The sequence below is a fragment of the Pogoniulus pusillus genome, chromosome 32 (assembly GCF_015220805.1).
Source record: "Pogoniulus pusillus isolate bPogPus1 chromosome 32, bPogPus1.pri, whole genome shotgun sequence".
NCBI lineage: Eukaryota > Metazoa > Chordata > Aves > Piciformes > Lybiidae > Pogoniulus > Pogoniulus pusillus.
The window spans coordinates 6565763-6586960 of NC_087295.1; the positions used below are offsets into that span (position 1 = coordinate 6565763).

The 21198-nt window shown below is 39.4% G+C and overlaps 1 protein-coding gene across 5 annotated transcripts in view; it reads right to left on the bottom strand.

Annotated features, from left to right (window-relative positions):
- VPS41 (VPS41 subunit of HOPS complex) overlaps positions 1-21198 on the bottom strand; it is a 107603-nt gene that overhangs the window by 69808 nt on the left and 16597 nt on the right. For 3 of the 5 annotated variants that reach the window (XM_064169590.1, XM_064169592.1, XM_064169588.1), the window contains exons 3-5: positions 20774-20818; positions 20191-20298; positions 16390-16467 (exon numbers count right to left, since the gene is read on the bottom strand). In XM_064169590.1, coding sequence (XP_064025660.1) covers positions 16390-16467; positions 20191-20298; positions 20774-20818 — 231 coding nt within the window. The remainder of the gene's footprint in view (positions 1-16389; positions 16468-20190; positions 20299-20773; positions 20819-21198) is intronic. The other 2 variants (XM_064169591.1, XM_064169589.1) reach the window with 1 other exon arrangement.

The window sequence follows — 21198 nt, forward strand, 5'->3', positions numbered from 1 at the left end:
GAGGCGTTCAAGAAACATGGGGATATGGAACTTCAGGACATAGTTTAGTGGCCATGGTGGTGTTAGGTCAATGTTTGGACTCTATCATCTTAGAGGTCTTTTGCAACCAAACCAATTCTGTGACGACTATACTGGTAATTGTTTCTTCCTTGAAATCTCTTTCCTTGCTTTCATTTTCCCTCTAATAGTGTTCTCAGAAGGTGTATTAAAAGGTACTGAAGTGCAACATAGGTGTATTCAGATAAATACCAAGGAAAGCCTGAAGGCTGCCCCAATTTAATAAGCTTCCTTTTCCATATCCAGATATACTTCTGGTTCTACATGATGACATGGTTTACTTCAGCTTAAAGATCTATCCTTACCTTAAACACTGAGGACTAACTCTCAGCATCATTTGGGTACCACAATGCATGTCCCCTCACACACAAAACCCCATCCAATTATATTCAAGTACCAAGAACTTTCTAATGTACCATGACCCTGATTTCACCCTCTCTAACAAGTATCTCATAATTTCAAGCATCACTGAAAGATTTTCACCCAAGTAAGTCATCTCTTACACATTGAAGAACAACTTTTCATACTCTCATAAAATTTTGAACAGATTGAACCATGAAGAGATCTCTTTGGTGGTTCTGAGCATGATAAAAGAGAAATCCATTGCAGGTTTGTGTGAAAAGAAAGTGTCACTGGAACAACACTGGGGTGGTGGGGTCATATTAGATGTTATACAGCTGTGCCTAAAATATCACAGATCCATATATATGCTATGGTAGTTGGAATTACACAAAAACACATCATAAAAAGAGATATAAACCCCACACTGTCCAGAGGGACTATCTACAGGGGATAAACTGGGGTTTTCTCACAGCTATTGCAAAGCTTTTCCCCACACAATCTTTCATACACACAAAAAAAATTCCATCTCAGGGAAACGAAATTTTCCTCTCTTCCACCTTGAAAAGCATGACATGTTAAAAAAAAAACCCCTTTAATAAATATGCCAATATATCTCCACCATTCCCCCTACAATGAGGCCTCTAGCCCTCTGAAAGAACAAACATAGAAAGCTTGGCTCACCATGGAAATTGCACAATTTTTAGCTCTGGGCAGCATTTAAGTTGCCACTGCCACAACATGTCCACAAAGGTTCTTCAAATGGAGAGGTAAAGAGTCCATTTTGAACAGCTCTGTCTTGACATGGGGTCATAGATTAATGTACAGTTTTCCACTAGCCATAGTCTTCTCATCTCTCCAGCACCTAACCCAGGGCTGATGTGACAGCAACAACAGATCCAGCAGCACTCTGTCTCTGCAAAGACCCATCATACCAATCTACTACAACAAAGCCTGAGACAAAAAGAAGTAAGGACACACCAGAAGAGTTGACAGCTCAATCCTACAGTTCATGCTGTTCCTATTGTGCTGCCTAAGAGCTTGGATAAAGTTTGATGTTGAAAAAGTGAAGTGCAACAAGCAGGGAAGGTGGACTTCAACTGCCATGCCAAGTGGCACACTTACATGACTAAATATAAGATTGCACCCAGGTAACCAGACAAAGCAAACATCTAGCAAGGCAAAACATCTCCTTACACACAGAAGGTTGGTGGTGGGGTAAAAGGTGATTCCTTATTATGTGCACCTTTTCCACATTTGAAGTTGTGCACAATAGTTCAGAACTGTTTGTTGCTTCTGACTCTAATAGTTGCCTCTAACTTTTCCTTTTTCCAACTCATTTTCTTCCTGTTGTCTGCACCAATACACAGATAACAACTAGGGAAGACAAACTCAACTGAAAGCAGATCTGCTTGCTTACACAAACCTCCGGTTATGTTCCAACAGGAGAAGCTATCCTAGGTGATGTACACAAGGCATAGCAAGCACAGAGCACATCTCTTCTCAGAACTTGATGAATTAGCACTCTTGGCTAGTAGCCTGAACACTGATTTTACCAGTCAGAACTTTTAATGGAGTTTCAGAAAGCAATGATAGAACATGAACTTGAAAACACTCAAGGCTGCATAGGAAATGCATTCTCAACTAAAGTTGCAGCAATGCCAGGATCTTATTGTTCCAAGCTGAGTAACAGTCAAACCCACCAGCTTCAGAATTACATTCTACTGGAAAGATGTGTAAGATTTTAATTAAAGCTATGCAGCAAAATCAGAAATAAAAGACTGCAGATGAAATGAGAAGATGTGTTATCTAATCTGAACTGTTTCTTCTAGAACCAGTTTCCATTGATCTTTTCATATCAATTATTTTTATGAACATACTGCTTTGTCAGTCAGCAAAGTCACTTAGCATTTAAAAGTTGTATTTGCATAAGTCTAAGTATTAGCATAACAGTTGTATTGGCCAACCCCCTATGGATAACTTGGCTATTTCAGCAAAAAGGAGCAGAGATAACTTTGTGGGTTAGCCTCCCTCAACCCATTTTATTTGTTATTCATATTAAATGTTTTCAACACAGGCATGGATTTAAAATTATCTTTCTCTTCTGTTTTGTGGGGTTTTTTTTTTTACACCTTCTTTTGGCTAATCCACCGAAGACTTCATTTGCCTGGCAAAATAAAATAGGTTTTGGGTTTTGCAGTCAAGAGAAAAAAAATGTCCTTCTTGCAACAACCAACTTTACAGGTAGATAAAAGATGAACCTTTACAGGTGGATAAAAGATGAAAAAACATTCAAGGTTTAAGAGGATACAGATAGTCACTAGCTCATCATTATCTGGAGGATTGATCTTTTGGTAGTCAGAACCAGGATATGCTCTGAGGTTTGCTCAGCTTACTGTTTTGAAAGTATTTTTAATACATGGGGTTAAAAAAAACCCTGCCCTAGCTTACATGCCTTGTATATTTTTAGAAATTAGAATTAAGGATTCCAACAGCAACCTAAGGTCAATCTAAAAATTAGGACTATGTGAATATCACTCAATTAATAGATGATCTAATCTTAAATCTCATGCCATAAAAGCACAGGCAGGCACAGATAAAATACTGGGGAAATAACTAACAATTTAATTATCAAGACACTGGACAATCTCTTTTGTTTCTAACTCTAACCAAGACCCCTAGCTTTAGGCCAAACAAGCAAAAAGACATAACCTCTTTGTTGTCACAATGATACCTCCAGTACTATATTAATAACAGTATCAGACACAGTATTTCTAAAGCAACAGGAGTCAAATCTGGCAATAGAGAGGATCCTGTTAGCTAGGAAGGGAAATACACTGAAATGATTAACCTAGAAACAGCTTCAGAATTTCATACGGTGTGGAAGTTCTGGCAAAAGAGGAACAAACGCCTTCAGCTGAATTTCCATTAGCTGCAGTTTTCTTTCTGATGTAGACATGTTTGGAATTCTGGACAATATAAGTAAGTTTGACTGTTCAAAATCAATAATGTCAAGCTGACACTATAGAACAAAAAAATGTTACCTTAATGGAAGAAGGAAAAGTTTAGAGAGAGAGGCAGGAAAAGCTAGGAGGCACCTTGCACATACAGATCTAACTGCAGGCTTTTGCAAAACCCTAAATTTAGAGGAAAGGAAAATCAAATGCCAACCAACAAACATACCTCGTGTGATAATCAATTGCCTAATGTAGAATTCTTGAAATAAACACATTTAGTATGGATTCTGTCAGCTCTTCAATTAGGAGCAAATTCACAGCCACTCAGAAAGCTTCTTTTAATTGTGTTCTTTGTGGCAACTCCTTCTCCCTCGACGCTCATCATCAACCCACCTTATACTATCAGTCCCCCAGTGGTGAACCTGAGAAATCAATCTGCTAATGTATAATTTGTAAAGCTCCTCTGACTAACAAATGGATAATTGATTCTTTCACAAATGCTGCATCCCAATGGATATGAAGTGGATGAACAAGAGACACAAGGCTGGATTTCACTCCAGCTCTGTGAGAAATGCAGTATTTACTAGCTAGGAATTTAGGCATTTTGTGACTTCATGCCTTTTAGCCATGGTTAGCAGGAAAGCAACACACACATTAGGAGTGTGAAAAGCAAAGCAATGTTCAATCATACTTACAGAAAAGCTCATTTTACTTCAAGAGGTTTCCAGTGCTAACACAACCCTCTTAAGCAGTGTTTCCATCCATTCTTTAAAAAGAATTTTCATTAACTTCCCTTAAAATAACCCAAACATTTTTATTTATCTATCTATACACACAGATATGGATCCTCAAAGCAGAAAACACCTCTAGGTCTTTTGTGCTACATTAATATCAATCTGAACCTCCATAAGCACTGTGTAGTTGTTCTCTATACTAAGGCAAATTGCATGTATATAGACTGTGATTTGTAATTAAAAGTACAAGTCTTCTTCAAGAGTCTACTTGTCACTTAGTCCTGTTTCCATCTGCACCACACTCACATTAAACAAGCATGTAAAACTTCCATGTACATCACAATAACCAATCTGCCTACCATTTGGAAGTCCTATGTTATTTCCACCATAGTGGAGATAACTAAGTGCAAAACATTGATCTGTAAATAGAAACTGTCTCGGTTATTGTCATAACCATGTCAAGATCCAAAATACAAGCCTTCCTCTAGGTAAGATGAGGAGCTTGCTCTGAATAGAACCCTACATCTTCAGGTTTTATATCCATAAGTTAGACATACACATCAACATCAATGTATTTGAGAGTTAGACATCATCTTTAAGACCAGTGGCAAAAACCAAACTACAAAACAACTCAAGAGGTACTAAACACTTTCTTTCTCCAAGATACCCTCAGCCCACCTAAACAAACACCTAATTTACCTAATTTGTAAAAAAAAGGTGTTCTGTTTATCAGAGTGATAGGAAATGACAACAAATTAAACAACTAGTGAGAGGGTTTTCAACTATTAAAAAAACCAAACTCGAACTACAACAACAAAAACCCTCCCACAAGAAGGAAGGTGCACACCAGCACAAATGTATTATGTGTTGCTTGTCCCATGTGTTTTGCCTTCAGAACACTGATGCCTAACCCTAACCCACACTTTAAAAAGAAAACATTGAACCCACACTTCTCTTCTCCCAGATGCTGCAGTGCTGCACTAACTAATGAATATTGTGTGTATTTGCAGAGTTTTATTGATATTATAGAGGGAAAAGCAACTCAGAAGAGCAAGTTTTGGTGCTGTATTATGGTTTACCTATAACAAGGTCAAAGCACACGTGCACCTATGCGTTCACACCCAACTGAGGAACATAATTCAAAGGTTAAAATTGAATAGGTAGCTTCAAAACTTACAGAAAAAGCTCTTTACCACTGCCTCTAATACAAGCAGCATATTCTAAACTTCCAACACTTAAATTTTCATTTCATGAAACTTTACTAATACCCACACCACAGATGTTTTGTTCAACGACACCAGCAGCCTAATTGTGGTAAACAAGCGTGGATTCCTGCTCCAGTGCTCTTCCTATAGGACTCTTGAATCTGTCATTCTCCAAATGAAAAATGGGAGATTATATTGGTTAAAAGAGAGAGGAAAAGCTGGGGAGACTGACAAGGTCTGGGACACAGGACAACAACAACATTAACTGTTATTCTCCTTGTGAGAAGGCAGACCCTGCCTGCAAAAAAGGAAGATCTTTAAAGCCTGGGAATATGAGGACAAGGAATCTCTCATTTATAGTCTGAGAAAGTGAGAAAGCCCAAAAAGCCTACAGTGATTTCAGTATTTTCCACATCAGCGAATCCCTTAATCTTGTTTGTCAACTACAGGGACTAAGAAAAAGGAAAAAAAATTAGCAAGGGATGTCCCTAAATCTGTGGTAGTTACTAGATAATCAGGATGCTTGTCTAGGAATGATGGAACTATTACTGAAAACAAGTCTATATTGAAAGCCTGCACTGCTTCCTAGCAGAGTTTAACCATTAGCTGGTTCTTGACAGATCCAAAGTAGAATTCCTTTTCTGTTAAAATACTGTTGTATAAGGAGATATCCTCCCTGGAGCTCTGTGCCAAAGAAACTACACTACTCCCATTTCCTTCTCTCTCTGGGTCCCCTTCACCATCTGCTGTATAAATGAAGAGCTTCAACTATGGTACATTCTAAGCCTTCCTCTCTGTTCCTGTCTATTAAAGCCATCTGAGAACATGAAGTAATGTTCCCTATCACACAACCACACGGAGGGCTGAGGAAAGGCTGCAGGCAAGGACTACACACACTTTCCTTGGAAAACCCAACACAGCATGGGAGAAGACTCTTGCAGGCAACACGGAGGGCTTACCTCACTGATTCATCTAACTGTTTTCTTTTCAGAACATTCCCTCAAGAACAAGAAACTGGATTTAGTAAAATTCTGGTCCTCAGATGGGAAAAGTATAAGATTTGTCTCCATTTCTTGATATGCTAGCCACATTTCAGAGCTGTGACTGATGAGAAAGGCCAGTCAGGTCATACAGCACAAGTTCTTGTCAGGACAGGTTTTCCTTTTAGATTATTTTATTGGTGCTTTGACCAAACAACTTCTAGAGCAATAAAGATGCGCTTCACTACTCTTTGAATCATAGCATGCACCAGGTTGGAATGGATGCTTGAAGGTCATCCTGTCTGAGCCCACTGCAATAACCAGGAACATCTTTACCTAGATCAGGTTGCTCAAGGTCTCATCAAGTTTGACCTTGGATATCTCCAGGCACAGGGCCTCTACCATTTCTCTTGGCAACGTGTTCCCATATTTCACTACCCTCATAGTAAAGACCTTCCTCCTAATGTCTCCACAAGGGTCAAAGACATCACTTCCAGGAAGGTTTTGACAACAGCCATGATGCTCTTCCCCCTGTGTAACCTAACACATGACAGAAGACAGGACCATATGGAGCCTCTCCATATATTCCATCATATAGCAATTACTTTCTTGAGAAGTACATACTGCCTTCTATTAGCTCCTGCAATCACAAACTACATAAAGCTATTTTTTCCACTTATTTCAGCCTGTCAACCATTCCATGACATAACCAATCATATTCCTGGTGCAGTTAAACACTACACTGGGTGATCAGTGCTAAAATTCAGCCAACAGCTAGAGCTGAAGTGCCATTTTCCATCTAAACATTCAGTTATCAGCACTGGTATAGACCAGCATAAGTCAGAGCTCTATGTAATAAACACACTTCCTGCTTACTGAAAGCACTGTATTCTCTTTGGACATCAACTCTGGAACTTCCTTTATTTGCAATTATATCATCTGGGAAAATCTCACAAAGCCATCAGAGATACTGAGCAATGATCAACGCTGGGTGTCTGGTTCTTGACAGGATACTAAAAACAAGTGCAAATCAAAAAGATGGTGGGGAGAGAGGAGAGTACTCACACAAGTAGAAACTATGGATCATGAAGTGCACTGTAACTTACCGTAAGCAGCGCGTTGTATGTCACATCCTCACTGTGACAGTAAGATAGGGAAAGCTGAATGTGAAGATGAATTGATCCTGTGCAACTTCCTCAATACATTTACATACATAGAGGTTCTATTTCAACACCAGTGAAGCAAAAAGCAAACAGATTCATTCATTCCTCCATCTTTACATTGCTCACATTTCCAAGCTTCTGTCTTCAAAACTGCCAAGACCTGTAGCTACTACAGACTTCAGTTAGCAGACAGTGGCAAATCTTCCAAACCCAAAATGTTTCTGAAATTTCTTATTCTTTTATTTCTCTGTCACAGGACACTGAGTAGAACTTAGCTTCTTCAGCAGTACCACAGTGGAGACTGCCAGCTCAGAAGAAGGTACTTCTGTCAGCAGCCACTCTGAGGGCATTAACACCCAAAACTGGTCAAATATGGACTAAGCATGTTTAGCATTCCATCAGGAGTGAAATAAACAAGTGCTATACACACTGTCATGTCTTTTAAAACAAATAAGTCTCATCTTTCAGAAAGGAATCTTTATTAGGTTTACCAAGTTCATTATCAATAATATCTTACCCCCTATGGGAAAAAAATACTTAGTTTTGCCTTCATGTTCTGTTCATCATATTATGCCCCTGTTATGTCACTCTGTGTTTTTAATAGAGCTGCATTTTTATTGTTAATGGAAACAAAGGGCTGTAGCTCTATCATTAATGTCAACTTGTATAAAAAGCACTGTCCTCCAAAACTCCCTTGCTTTGGACTTTCTAACTAGGAAAACATTTTCTAATGCAAACAATATTTTATTAATGTCAGAACTCTGAATAATTCTGACAAGCAAACTGCTATTATTCTGTATATGTGCACATAAGTGCCTGCCTTCTGTAGAGAGGAAAAAGGCCATCCAGGTATAACATGCCATTTGAAAGGAAAACAGCTCTAGGAATCAGCAGTATAGCAGCTTCATATGAATCAAACCTTTCCAAATCCTCTCTACACTTTTAAAAGTCGTCAGGGTTTTTTAAAAATGCATGTTTGTGCAACCAGTCTTTTAAGAAAACACTTCATCTGTGCTACCTGAAACTAGCAGTTTCACTGCTCCTAATAAAAACTCCAGAACAAATTGGCCCTGTAGTCCAGCTCTGCAGCAGCAAAGAGCATTTAAGAAGGAGCATGAGAGAGAAGTAGCACAACATTCTGAGGTGACTGGAAAAAGAAAGCAGTGAATCACTGAACATATGTCTCATACCAGTCAATGTCACCTGGCCAAACCAGAGGGATCCCACTAAGGCAGGGACATCCCTAATGGTGAGAAGTTCTTCAAATACCAACAAGTAGTAAAAAATAGAAGCACCTAGAAGCATCTAGAGCTTTTCCTGTTAGGGACTAAGACTCTGGAAGGTACAGAAAAGTATGTTCCTTGTTTAACAGTTTGAAATATGTCGGGAGTCTTTTGAGGCAGTTTTTAAGATCCAATTACACTCTAGAAAAGCAATCTTCTGCTTAAACCAGAGATGAAAATATTATTGTGCATGATGCTTTAATGTATCTTTGAAATTAGAAAACTGGCTTTCCATGTTTTTTCTTAGGAGCAAATAAACTTTGTTACCTAATATTGTTGTCAAATTACAGCGCACAGGGTAATTTTTTAGAGAAAAGGTCAGCAATAGGTGCAGACACAAATTGCATTTTCTAAGTAATCACAACATATAGCATGCATTCAAACAGCCTGGATGGTAAAAGAAGTAGAAAACTATTAATACAAAGCATTTGCTTTGATGCTTTTGATGTTTCTGCACAACATGCCATGTAATTTTTGTTCAGAAACGTTTGAAAGCATGACGCATAAACTCACTTAGCAGAACCGCAGTAAGGTCCTTGATCTTTGACAGAAATAAGACTCTGGGCTCCTACAAGGTCTTTTGGAAGAAAAACAACAAACAAAACCACACACACACACAAATTTGAAACTTGGCCCTTTCATTGACCAATGATGTGGCAGGAAATACTATAGTAGTAATGTCCTTCATTTTATAATCCTCCCATAAGGAGATATTTTTCCCTCCACTCTGTTCTTCACAGAGTGATTGGCATTGGAATGGGCTGCCTAGGGAGGATGGTGGAGTCACCATCCTTGGAGATGTTTAAAAGGAGGCTGGATGAGGCACTTACTGCCATGGCTTAGGTAATTAGATGTTAGGTGATAGGTTGGACTCAATCTCAAAGGGGCTCCCAACCACCCTTCCACCCCTCCACCATCCCAGAGTATGCCTTATGCACAAGGTGAGTTTGGAGGACAGGCAAAAGGGGATTAGAAGCAGAGGACTTTTTACACAGAAGCAGCCCAGGGAGAAATACAGACTCTGACAGAGACACACACACTGTCTTATCTGTGTTTATGTTCTTGTTTTATCCATCTCAGCAAGCCTATGAGTGAAGTAGACATCACCATTATTTCCTTTTCACAGCTTATAATCTAATTTTTCTCACTACAATATTCCAGCTAGCCTCAAACTAGCACAGCAACAAAAAAGTAGCTGTAAAACATTCTGAAGGCTATACTGACTGAGCAAGGACTTTTGCCTAATCAACTGCAAAATGAGTATTAAAGTCTACACCCCAAAGAACAGTAATGAGCCAAATGAAGTTCATGCTAAAAAAACATGACTCTGTTACTCAGCTCTCCATCTCAATCATTCTAAATGTCAGCTAGAAAGGAGGGACAGCCACAGGTAAGGTATAAAAAATGACAAGGGGAATACCTTGTTGCTGGGTAAAGATTTAAGATTTATAAGAGACAGGGATGGTTGACAGCCTGTGCTCCTTTTCCTCCAGCCTAGACAGGGACATCTTGGTTAAGAACTGGCCAGCCTGATCTAGGGTAGGGTGGCCCTGCCCACGGCAAGAGGGCTGGAACTAGATGATCCTTGTGGTCCCTTCCAACCCTGACTGTTCTATGAGTCTATGAACTGTGCCTTCCATAGAAAACTTAACTTCTGCTGCAATTCTGTTACATATGAGCATTATTGTAACAACTTGTACCTCCGAATGCATCCGATGTTTTACCCTGCAAGTACTAACTCCATCACTTGCCATCAGTGGATTAATCACCAGCAATTCTGAATCTGTTATGTCACTTCAGTAAATTATTCCAGCCTATATTTTAACTTCTCCAAACTGTCTCAGTTGAAGTTCTTGTCGGGGCACTGAAAGGGGCAAATGCTAAATGTTCAGTTTCAGTAAGAGACCTGAAGCTCTGAGACAAGCAGACACTGAGTGAGGTCTTGCCCATAATGTGATAGTCTCAGAAAGGGGAAGGAAATCTGTCTCCTGCATATCAGAAGCCTAATTTTCTCTTTGGTTTTTGGAGCCTACATTTATAACAGCATGCTTGGTTTTGAACAAAACAAAGACTTCAGCTTCAAATTTAACAGGCACAGTGACACCCTGCAAGTACTAACACACTGTTACCCAGATCTCTACTCTAAATTGTGTTGTTTCGATTCATTTTCCAACTTAGTCTTCTTTCACAGTCTGACAGTGACAACTAAAATGATGTAGTTAAAGTAATAAACAGGGAATTTTAAGTAGACTGTCAAAATAAGTGTCATCTATATCATCTTAGTTTTAAACTCTCATGTAAAGTTCCAAAGTAACTTCTTCATTACACAATCAAATGCTAAAAGTTACCTTCCCCATTGAAAAATGCTGCATTATCATTCACAGCAGTTAGCAGATCCTTTCCATGAACAGCATTTAGTGCTTAATAGCAGCTGTTTCCTCATTAGAAATACGCTTTTCTTGCTAGCAATTAATCTCCTTCAAAAGCATGTCAAGCCAACAGAAACCCCTGACATTTTGATTGCAACATGCTGAGTTATCAGCAAAACCAACAGGTCGGTGACTGACCTTCAAGAAAGCAACACACTCACTCCGGAGGCTGAAGAGTGCTGCAACTTCAGCAACCCAAGGGCAACACAGAAGGAGCTCCCCTTTAATTTTTCAAGGTAGCAGAGATGATTTAGTGCTTTTGGATTTCTGCCACTTTGATTAAAGTAAAAACAAACATAAAGAAACGTTTATTGCTGCACAGTGTAAGACAATTAGACAAAAATGGTGAGGACAGGAAAGAAATATATGATAAAAAGAAATGCTGCAAGACAACTTAAAGTCTAGTTCTTTCTGAAATTCCAGCAGTCCTAAATAGTTCACAAATGTTGCATGCTAAAAGGACTTCAATTTCTTTGCACTAACTGAAGCTTTAAAACACTATTTACATTGTTTGCTAGGCTCATGCATCACCTCTGAAATCCCTCCAATGCATTAAACATTTAAAACTACTACCACATGTAAAATAGGCAGCGTTCTCCCTCTTCACAGAAGATCACTGGCACCAGCCAAGACTTCTTAACCATTTTTGCTTTAAGCTTGATGTTTATTAGAAGACCAGAATGGGAGCAGGTTTTCTTGCCCTTTGAAAGGTTTTTGATTTGTTACTTAACTAAACATGTTTGTAAGGCTTTCTTCATATCTACAAGTCCTTAATCCACGAGATGTCAGTTGAGGCAATAATTACATTAATAAATTGTAGACAGTCTAAGAAGAAAAGAAAGATAGAGAGGCATTTGGAATTAACATGCCGTGAATCAGTCCTGCATCATCCTTTGTCAGTGGCTTTAGCAGCCTTTCCCCCCACCCCTTCTTGTTGCCTTTTAGTAATAATTTTCAGTGCGTTTGACACATTTCATCTCACTCAATGCACTGAACCCTAATACAAAAGAACACCAGTTTGTCAAACATACGTTATTGGAGGATGCATATCAGTTAATCTTCGACGGCTGACATTGTCAAAGACAGCCACACTGGCAAGAGCTAAAAACATGCTAGGCAAGGAGGAATTTTGCCTGTTGAGATACCAGCACCACCGAAGACTAAAGCTATCAAATTCCTGTCACTCCATTTTCCCCAAACCAAGTCTCCCACACATTTCCACTGCTGTAGGCAAGACTACTGATTCACTCAGCACAGGATCCAGCATTTGGAATCTTAAGAACAGAGCGAGAGCAAGACTCTCTTCTGAAAACTTTCTAGCTGTCTGCAGAAGTCTCTGCAAACATTTATGGGTCACAGAAGAACACAACTGTATCATGTTATCATGATGTTTGATAACACTGTTTGATCTTTGATAACACTGAGGTGAAGTCTGATGTTTGATAACCCTTTCAGGGTTATCAAACATGCGAATACTCTATCCGGGGCGCTGTGGTGGAGTCACCATCCCTGGGGATGTTTAAATGGAGTGTGGACCTGGTGCTTAGAGACATGCTTTAATGTTGACCTTGTAGTGTGGGGTAGAAAGTCAAACTACATGATCTTGAAGGTCTCTAAGTAGATATATTTTGTGATTCTGTCTCTTTGCAAAACTAGGGCCAGTATCTGCAGTCCAGGATGCCCACAATGTTTTGCTGCTATAGACATTACCAGTTGAAGTCCTAAATGGTTGGGCTTTTAAACAACTACCAAACAGAAAAGCATGGTATAACAGCAGAGCTCCTAGGGATGTCAGGCTTTACACTTCAGTGTTTCTCACAGCTGTTTTCAGCAGTTTAAAATGTTAAAGGTTTTTGATCTTCAACAGGAGGGCCATCATTCAAAAATTGGCCATTTTGCACCTGTGAGTTTTCTCCCCAAAGGTTCACAGGAGCTGGAGACATGATTAAGTAATTATGCTGCAAGTCCTCCAAGATCTGTCTCTATTTCTGTTTTACAATTTGGCTCAAATCCAGATGTGGGCTAATACAGAAAGTAAATTATTTATTATGAAACCAAAACTAATTTCTTCAGTTTCCAAGAGCATTTACATTACATAGTTACTTGTGATTAGAAGTATGGTAGCAGTAGTTGTGTTTTCTCCATATATTTATTATGAACTTGCCATTAAAATGGTTTGTTTCTAAAAATTAAAATAACCTCCCTCTCTCCATTTTGGTTTATTTCATACATTACTACTATTTCAGATCTAGTGACTTTTAAAATGTCTTGAGTATGGGTTTTTTTTTCTACTTACATACTTAACAGATTTAGATGAACAGAAGAGTAGTTTTTTTTTTTCCAATCCTTAACTTGCCTTTAAGAAAAAAACCCAAAACCCTAAAGCCCTGGAAAAAATACAGATAGAGACTGAAATGCAGAACAACTCATTGAATTACTTAATTTCCAAAGGGCTGCATGTCATCATCCTTGCTATGAATTTCTGCCAACTCACAAGGCAGAAAACATCTGCTGAAAAAAACTTCTTTCAAAAAGAAAAAGATGTAGAAGTCACTCTCCAAGTACACTGTTTGCTGCAAATAATTACAAGTTTTCAGTAGGAGTAATATTGTTTGCTTTATAATGAGAGATTAATTTATTCACTCAAAACTATTTGTCTACAATATTAGTTTCCACAAATTCATAACAACAGACACTTCTGCTACCTACAACTTCAAGGTAAAACTTTATCTACCATTCCACCAGAGAAAATGTTTCTCAGAGGCAATTTGCTCCTTTTGGACCCAAGAAGGAAACAGAGGGAAAAAAAGCAGAGAAAATACTCATTGGCCCTGCACATCTAGAAGGAATGCTCTGCATCTGTAGGTTCTCAGGAAGTGACTTCCTTTCTTCAAGAAAGGGTTAGGGTTTATTTGGGATTTACAACATGGTAGTGCTGGAAATCCCCCACGAGGAGAGGCAGTAAACAGATGCTGAGAGGAAAGAACAGAGGCTAGACCCCAGCAAACATTTTAATAGTAGTGCCTCTAGTTTGCAGTCCAAGATCTTGTAAGTTCAGGTTAGAAGGAAAATATTCTGACATACAGCAGTAAATTCAGAATAAATTGTCTACAGGTTCAACAGCTGACAACATTCATTCAGAAAACTTCTGTATATGCAGTCATGAACATCACAGAGCTGCTGTGTCTCTCACACAGGCAGTCCATTCTGTCCTACAACACCTACTACTCTCTTGGAAAACTTTTCTGTTAAAGGCAAGTACTTCTAGATCACAATATTTTTTCTTCAAACTATAGGAAAAAAATGCACCCTTTCCACCTGATGTATGATATAATTTATCTGTTGCACTGGAGACATGCACATTACAAAAAGAGACAGAAACATTAAGAACACAAACTAGAAACATTTCTTGTTCCTATTCTCTATCTCAAAAAGTAGTTTGTACTCAATAGTGTAAAAATGAATCATTGCCATCTCTAGAAGACAATGCAGCACAAAAATCTTCATCCTGAAGCAGGCAAAGTTTGGGAAAAAGATAACCAAATAAGCACTGCAGAGTAGAAAGTGGTTTATAGAACCCAACCTTAACTTTGTCATAAGAAACCACTCTCTCAGCAGGCGCTACCAGGACGTGTAAAAGGAAAAACGAAGGAAATAATAGCAGATTTGGGTGGCTGCATATAAAGAGGTTTTGTTTTATAGAGACATGGGGGGAAGACAGTGAATGTCCTCCACTTTGACTTTCATGAGGCTTTCAACACCATGTTCCATAGCATTATTACAGGCTAACCTACGAAGTGTGGGCTACATGAGTGGACAGTGCAGTGGATTGAAAACTGTCTCAAAGACAGACCTCAGAGGGTTATGGTCAGTGACACAGAATCCAGTTGGAGGTTTGTCACAAGTGGTGTCCCTCAGCAGTTGGTGCTGTGCCCAGTCCTGTCCAATATAGTCATCAATGACCTGAGCAAAGAGATAGAGTGTACGCTCAGCAAGTTTGCTCATGTCACAGCTGGAAGGTGTGGATGGCACCAGAAGGCCATGCTGCCATGCAGCAAGACCTGGACAGGCTGAAGAGTTGGGCAGAAAGTAATCTTATGAAGTAGCATATATGTTCTTTAATCAGAACTGAGAGGGAGACACCTCTTTTGAAACACAGCCAGCATCTCCTCTGTGAGGCTGATCAACATAAACATTTCAAAGTAACAGAAGAACACAATTAACTTGACTTGTACTAATACATACTAAGAGCACTATCAGTCTGACAAAGGCTATTACAGCATTTCCTCAAAAGGCTGTGCCTAGGACTCTAGGTTGTGGCTGTGACATCCCCCTGGCCCCTTTCACAGTTGCATAATTAGATTTTTTTCAAAAACACAACCAAAACCTTTGACCCCTCCCATGCAGCCAGCTGTGTCAGCTTTACAACATACGTTGTATTTGCCAACATGCCAACATCTTGTGATGGATACTCTGACAAGTGCTGACACTGCTATGAAAAACCAATGCTTGGCTACTAGATTTTGTAATAATGGCAGGGGGGAAAACCCACTGTTAATTCTCTTCCTCTCACCTCCCATGGAAGACAGGCAATTTTACAATGAGGTATTAAAAAAGCATAAAACATTTCAACAAACACAATTATAATGAACACTTAGTACTCTAGATCAGAGTTTTAGATTTAGGATTTCACTCATCTTCTAATATCTGGAACCACAATAAAGAAAAAGTGTGCTGCTTCTACTACAATCAATATAACCTCTTCAGAGCCCAAGCTTCAAAACATTCACATAAAATATTAGCATTATATATTTGCAGAAGATAAACTGATCCAGCAAGGCAATCAATCAATTTTCAATTACTTGTGGCAACTAGACAAGGTGATAGTGCACACACCAACAACGGACAACAGTCACCTAATGAGCAGGCTCATGCCTTATGGAAGTCAAGAACTTCCGGGTTACTTAAGTAACAGCAGCCATTTACAATCATAAATATGTATTTCCTCCTCTGTCTTCATGAAGAAAGTTTATTATATGTACACTGAGATATGCTCATCACCAAAACCAATCAGTGAAACTTTTTTTTTTTCAAGGACCATACACTGCCTCTTCTGTTATGGGGAGGGAGGTCATGAAGTGCATTAGTAAAATTTCAGGTGTGTCAAGAGTGTTAACTTATTTATTACTTAATACATGACAGCATTTTTACATCCCAGTGTTCTGAATAATAGCATACTTACAACATCGAACTTCTGTGTGATGTTCCCTTGGACGTCAAGCAAATAAACTTTGCCATAATGTGTCCCCAGTGCCAAAAACTGTAAAAGAAAGAGACTAATGACATAAACACAAAGACATTGCAACCCAAACCACAGCACTGCTAAATGAACTTCAGGATGTTTAGCAGACTAATGATTAGCAGCACCCGGGGAAAAAAAAACCCACACATCATACCACCACCATCTACAGACAAAGGTTATTTTAACTGCCCCTAAAGAATAGAACAGGGCTTCAAGCCTATATTACTGTGATAGTGCAAGTTAGCTGTCAGAATGAGTCATGAGGACCCTCATCCACTGACAACTAATGGTGTGTCTGTGGTCTGTACACACTACTTGATAGACTGTGGCAGCAAATTAAAAATGCAGTGTGAAAGCAAGGACCAACGCAGACCTGAGATGGCTCCTAGATCCTTCCCACAGCTTTGTTTCAATTGCAATGGTTTCCTTCAAGCAGTATTTTTACTTCTCCTTCTTTGTTCACGTAAAAAAAAGCATTCAAACACCTCAAAAAGCCACCAGTAAGCCATTGGTAAAACAGTGCTGAATTATAGAAGGTCTCTGACAGTGCATTTAAGCACAAGGATCAGCACTGGGTTCGTTTTCCTCCACGTAACAACATTCATTCATTGAGCACTGTCAAGATAAATACACTTTTCCTTGGTAATCTCAGGAATAAAGAAACCTCCACACAAATACATGCTATCATAAACTTACTTTGATACCAACAAGAAGGGAATTGATTCTAAGAGATCTGCTGTTAATTGAACCACGTGAGCTACACCTAAACAGAAAAGGAAGAACTTCGGTACTACTTGATTTACAACAGAGGTTTCTTTTATTGCTCCCCTCCTTTCAGCATTACTCAAATAGTCTGGGCTCCTCAATTCTCTGTATTTCACTGCATGTGACCATGCTTCATTGCAACCTATAATGAAATGCTCAAATTTACAGGCACTGCTAAGCGTGTCAGTCAGGCAGCACAATCTTTAAAAAATAACCTTACAGAAAGTCAAGGTTTAAAAGGATTTATCAAAATGGAATTGCTTAAAATGAAATTTCAGTTCAGGCACTTAAAATATGAAGCTACATTAAAAGGAGTCAAGAAAGGGAAAGAAGGGGTTCATTAGAAATTCATCCCCTGCAATGCCTTTCACTCCTGCAAGGTTGCCTTTTTTCAGGAAGAAAAAAGTCCCCCGGGTAAAAAAATCAATACTGGTTAATAAAACATCAGGTGTGCAGACATAACTAGGTATGACTATTCCACTGCACAGGCCTGCTTGAATGCACCAGGTGCCATGACGATTAGTCATCCAGTGCAGACAGCAAGCCTGGTGAAAGTATGATGCTTTAGCAGTGAAAAGAAAAAAAATTCTGGGGGGAAATTAGTCTGAATATAGAAGCCAGATTTTCAAGATTCCCAGCCAACTTAAACTGTTTTAATCAGAGGCATGTTTTACATAGAACTGTGTCATTTCACTAATGATAGCTCTTTAGCAGGGCTCTTGCTGCTCTTGCAGAGAGAAGAATCAAAACAAAACAGAAAACACTCTCACAAAACCTATAATGCAGCTTCATTTTCAAGCTCTCTGTTCAAGAAACCTATTCCTGAAAGACTCCAGTACCTGGCTTCTAACAATATTGATTCTTCTCTTAAACAGTGTTTCCAGTTTGCTGGAAAACTAGAAGTGCTGGGACACTTAAACAGCTTTGCTGTATTGTAGAGCTAAAACTCTATCTGTGCATATCCTTATAGGAAAATCCTGTTTAATTCTCAGCTTTCAGAACTTACCTGAGGCTCAGGGTAAAAATATGATACAAACAGGCCACAGACTGGGGGAAACACTTGCCTATGTTCCAAATATCTGTGTAATCCCAAGTTGTCAAAAACATTTTTAAAAGACTTATTGTTTTCATTCGCTTCATCTTAAGAGCCTCTTGAGCCATGGCAACAGACCTTTGAGTAAAAGACCCACAGCAAAAGTCAATCTGAAAATATAGCTAAATAATAGTGATAGATCCCCCAGCAATAACAGTTAAGGAGCTATTACCAGCTGTTAAAAATTATACATTCAGAAAATAGCCATTAGGTTTTGCCTACCAATATTCAGTTAACTCATACTTCAAGATGTTCTTCAGTACTCCTCAATAGTTTAGTGTTCTTCAGTATTCATAAAAGACAACTCAGAAAAAAAAAAGCCCACCACAATTATTTAAATCATTTATGTATAAAGTTTCTTTCTTATAAGAACCAACGAAAGATTCTTTGGAAAATGTCTACTTTGCACTGTCCATCACTTTCTCCCTTTTAATCTCATGCATGTCTCAATTCTTACCAGTATTAGAGTGTGTGCATTCCCTCTCTTTATTTTTTAACATATTGAATCAGGGAAGAGGAACAGGAAGTGCCCAGAAAAGCCCTGAACAATATTGTAATTACATTCTTCTACACTGTATTAACAAAAACTCAGCTGTCTTGCACAGGTGAATATATGCTAAGCTGCCCCTGGCATGGTCAAGTCTGTCTTCAGTAATCACAGAAACACAGAATTAATCAGGTTGGAAAAGACCTCTAGGATCATCAAGTCCAACCTATCACCTAACCCTTCTAATTAACTAAACCATGGTACTAAGTGCCACATCGGGTCTCCTCTTAAACACCTCCAGGGACAGTGACTCCACCACCTCACTGGGCAGCCCATTCCAATGCCAATCACTCTTTCCGCGTAGAACTTCATCCAGCCTAAACCTGCCCCGGCACAGTTTGAGACTGCGTCCTCTTGTTCTGACACTAGGCTACAACCTTCTTTCTGGTAGTTGTAGAAAGCAACAAGGTCTGCCTTGAGCCTCCTCTTCTCCAGACTTAACAACCCCAGGTCAGTCAGCCACCCCTCACAGGACTACACTCCAGCCCCCTCACCTACCTTGGTGCCCTTCTCTGGGCACAGTCAAGCACCTCAACATCTTTCTTAAATTGAGGGGCCCAGAACTGGCCACGGTACTCAAGGTGTGGCCTAACCAGTGCTGAGCACAGTAGCAGAATGACCTTCCTGGTCTTGCTGGGCACACTACTGCTGATACAGGCCAGGATACCATTGGCCTTCTTGGCCACCTGGGCACACTGCTGGCTCATGTTCAGCTGTTGACCAGTACCCCCAGGTCTCTCTCTGCCTGGCTGTTCTCCAGCCATTCTGTCCCCAGCCTGTAGCGCTGCATGGGGTTGTTGTGGGCAGTGTGCAGAACCCAGCACTTGGCCTTGTTAAAACTCATGGCACTGGACTGTGCCCATTTGCCCAGCCTGTCCAGGTCCCTTTGCAGAGCCCTCCCACCTCAAACATATCAACACACGCTCCCAACTTAGTGTTGTCTGCAAACTTACTGACGGTGGACTCAATCTCCTCATCCACATCATCAATGGAGGTATTAAACAGGACTGGGCCCAGCAAGAGTATATAAATAATTACAACATATGCCAAATTTCTTTCTGAATAAAGGTAAGTTGGGACTGTAGTTCACACTACTGTCCATAACTAAAACCAAGTCAGAATTTTCCTAGCACCTTATGAAAACATCCCATCTAATGAACATTGCACCTAGAATTCTCATCTCATTGTCTTACTGAGAAATTGTAGATTGTTCAACACAGGTTAACCATCAACTCTGTTTGCATCAGTGCTGGCTTGCACTGCTCCTCTAGATTTGGCAGCACTTTATGTAGAAACACACTGATGCACTACAATCCCAGGCCAAGTCACACTGTACCTTTTCATGCACGGTCATGCAGCTGGCTGCATCCTTCTGGAGAATTTCAGTCACGCCATTAGAAAGCCGTTCATACTTCAGCTTGGGTTCTTCTTCACTCTCATCTTCCTAAATTTTTAGGAGTGTAAGAAAAAGCAAGCGAGAGAAAAAACCAAAGAGGCATTTAGAGGTTGATTTCAGATAAATTAAAAGATACTTCAAAACTACCACATGGCAACAGGCGAAGATGGATCACTGCTATCTCTTAACAACAGCCATTACAATCAGAAGCCAAACTTTCACAGTTTTGTCACTGAAGGGGGCTTGACTTGTGCATTTCTTGCTACTGGTTTCCCTCTTTACTGGAAAGTCCCATGTGCAAACAGACTGCATAGCAGCATATCAATTCAGCTGTAAGAGGCATTTAGTCAGTATCTAAAAAGCAGGAGAAAATGTTCATGTGTACTTTGTTACATAAAGTTTGTCATTCACAATTTAGAAGGAAAAGAGAAACGGGATGGATATGAAAAACTGGACAATGTATGCCACCGTAGCCACAATTAACTCTAAGCTGAAGCATGCAGGTTACAAGAAACTTCAAGACCTTTACAAGATGTTGCACCTCTGAAGGAAGGATAGAGGCAAAATGCTGTAAACAAAAATAAAAAGAATCCACTAGGAATAAGTAAGTTGTATAAAATGCACCAATGGATTTGCTTTTTAAAGCAAACAAACAAACCAACCCCAAATCACACAACCAAACCAAAACAAAACCTCCCAAACAAAATGAAAAGTGTAATTATGTTGTTGCAAAACTGTCTGGGAAAAGGACACAGGCAGCATATTCTTATGGATCATCTACATCACTTATGTTAGGAATATTTCCTGGTCAATACCAGGATGGTATTTTCAAGCATGTTACATTTTACCAACCAATCACCACTCAGTTACAAAAATATGAGGCCTCAAGTGCATGGAGTGAAGATAAAGACTGAGCTAAAAATCACAGCAGCAAATTCAATATCAAAG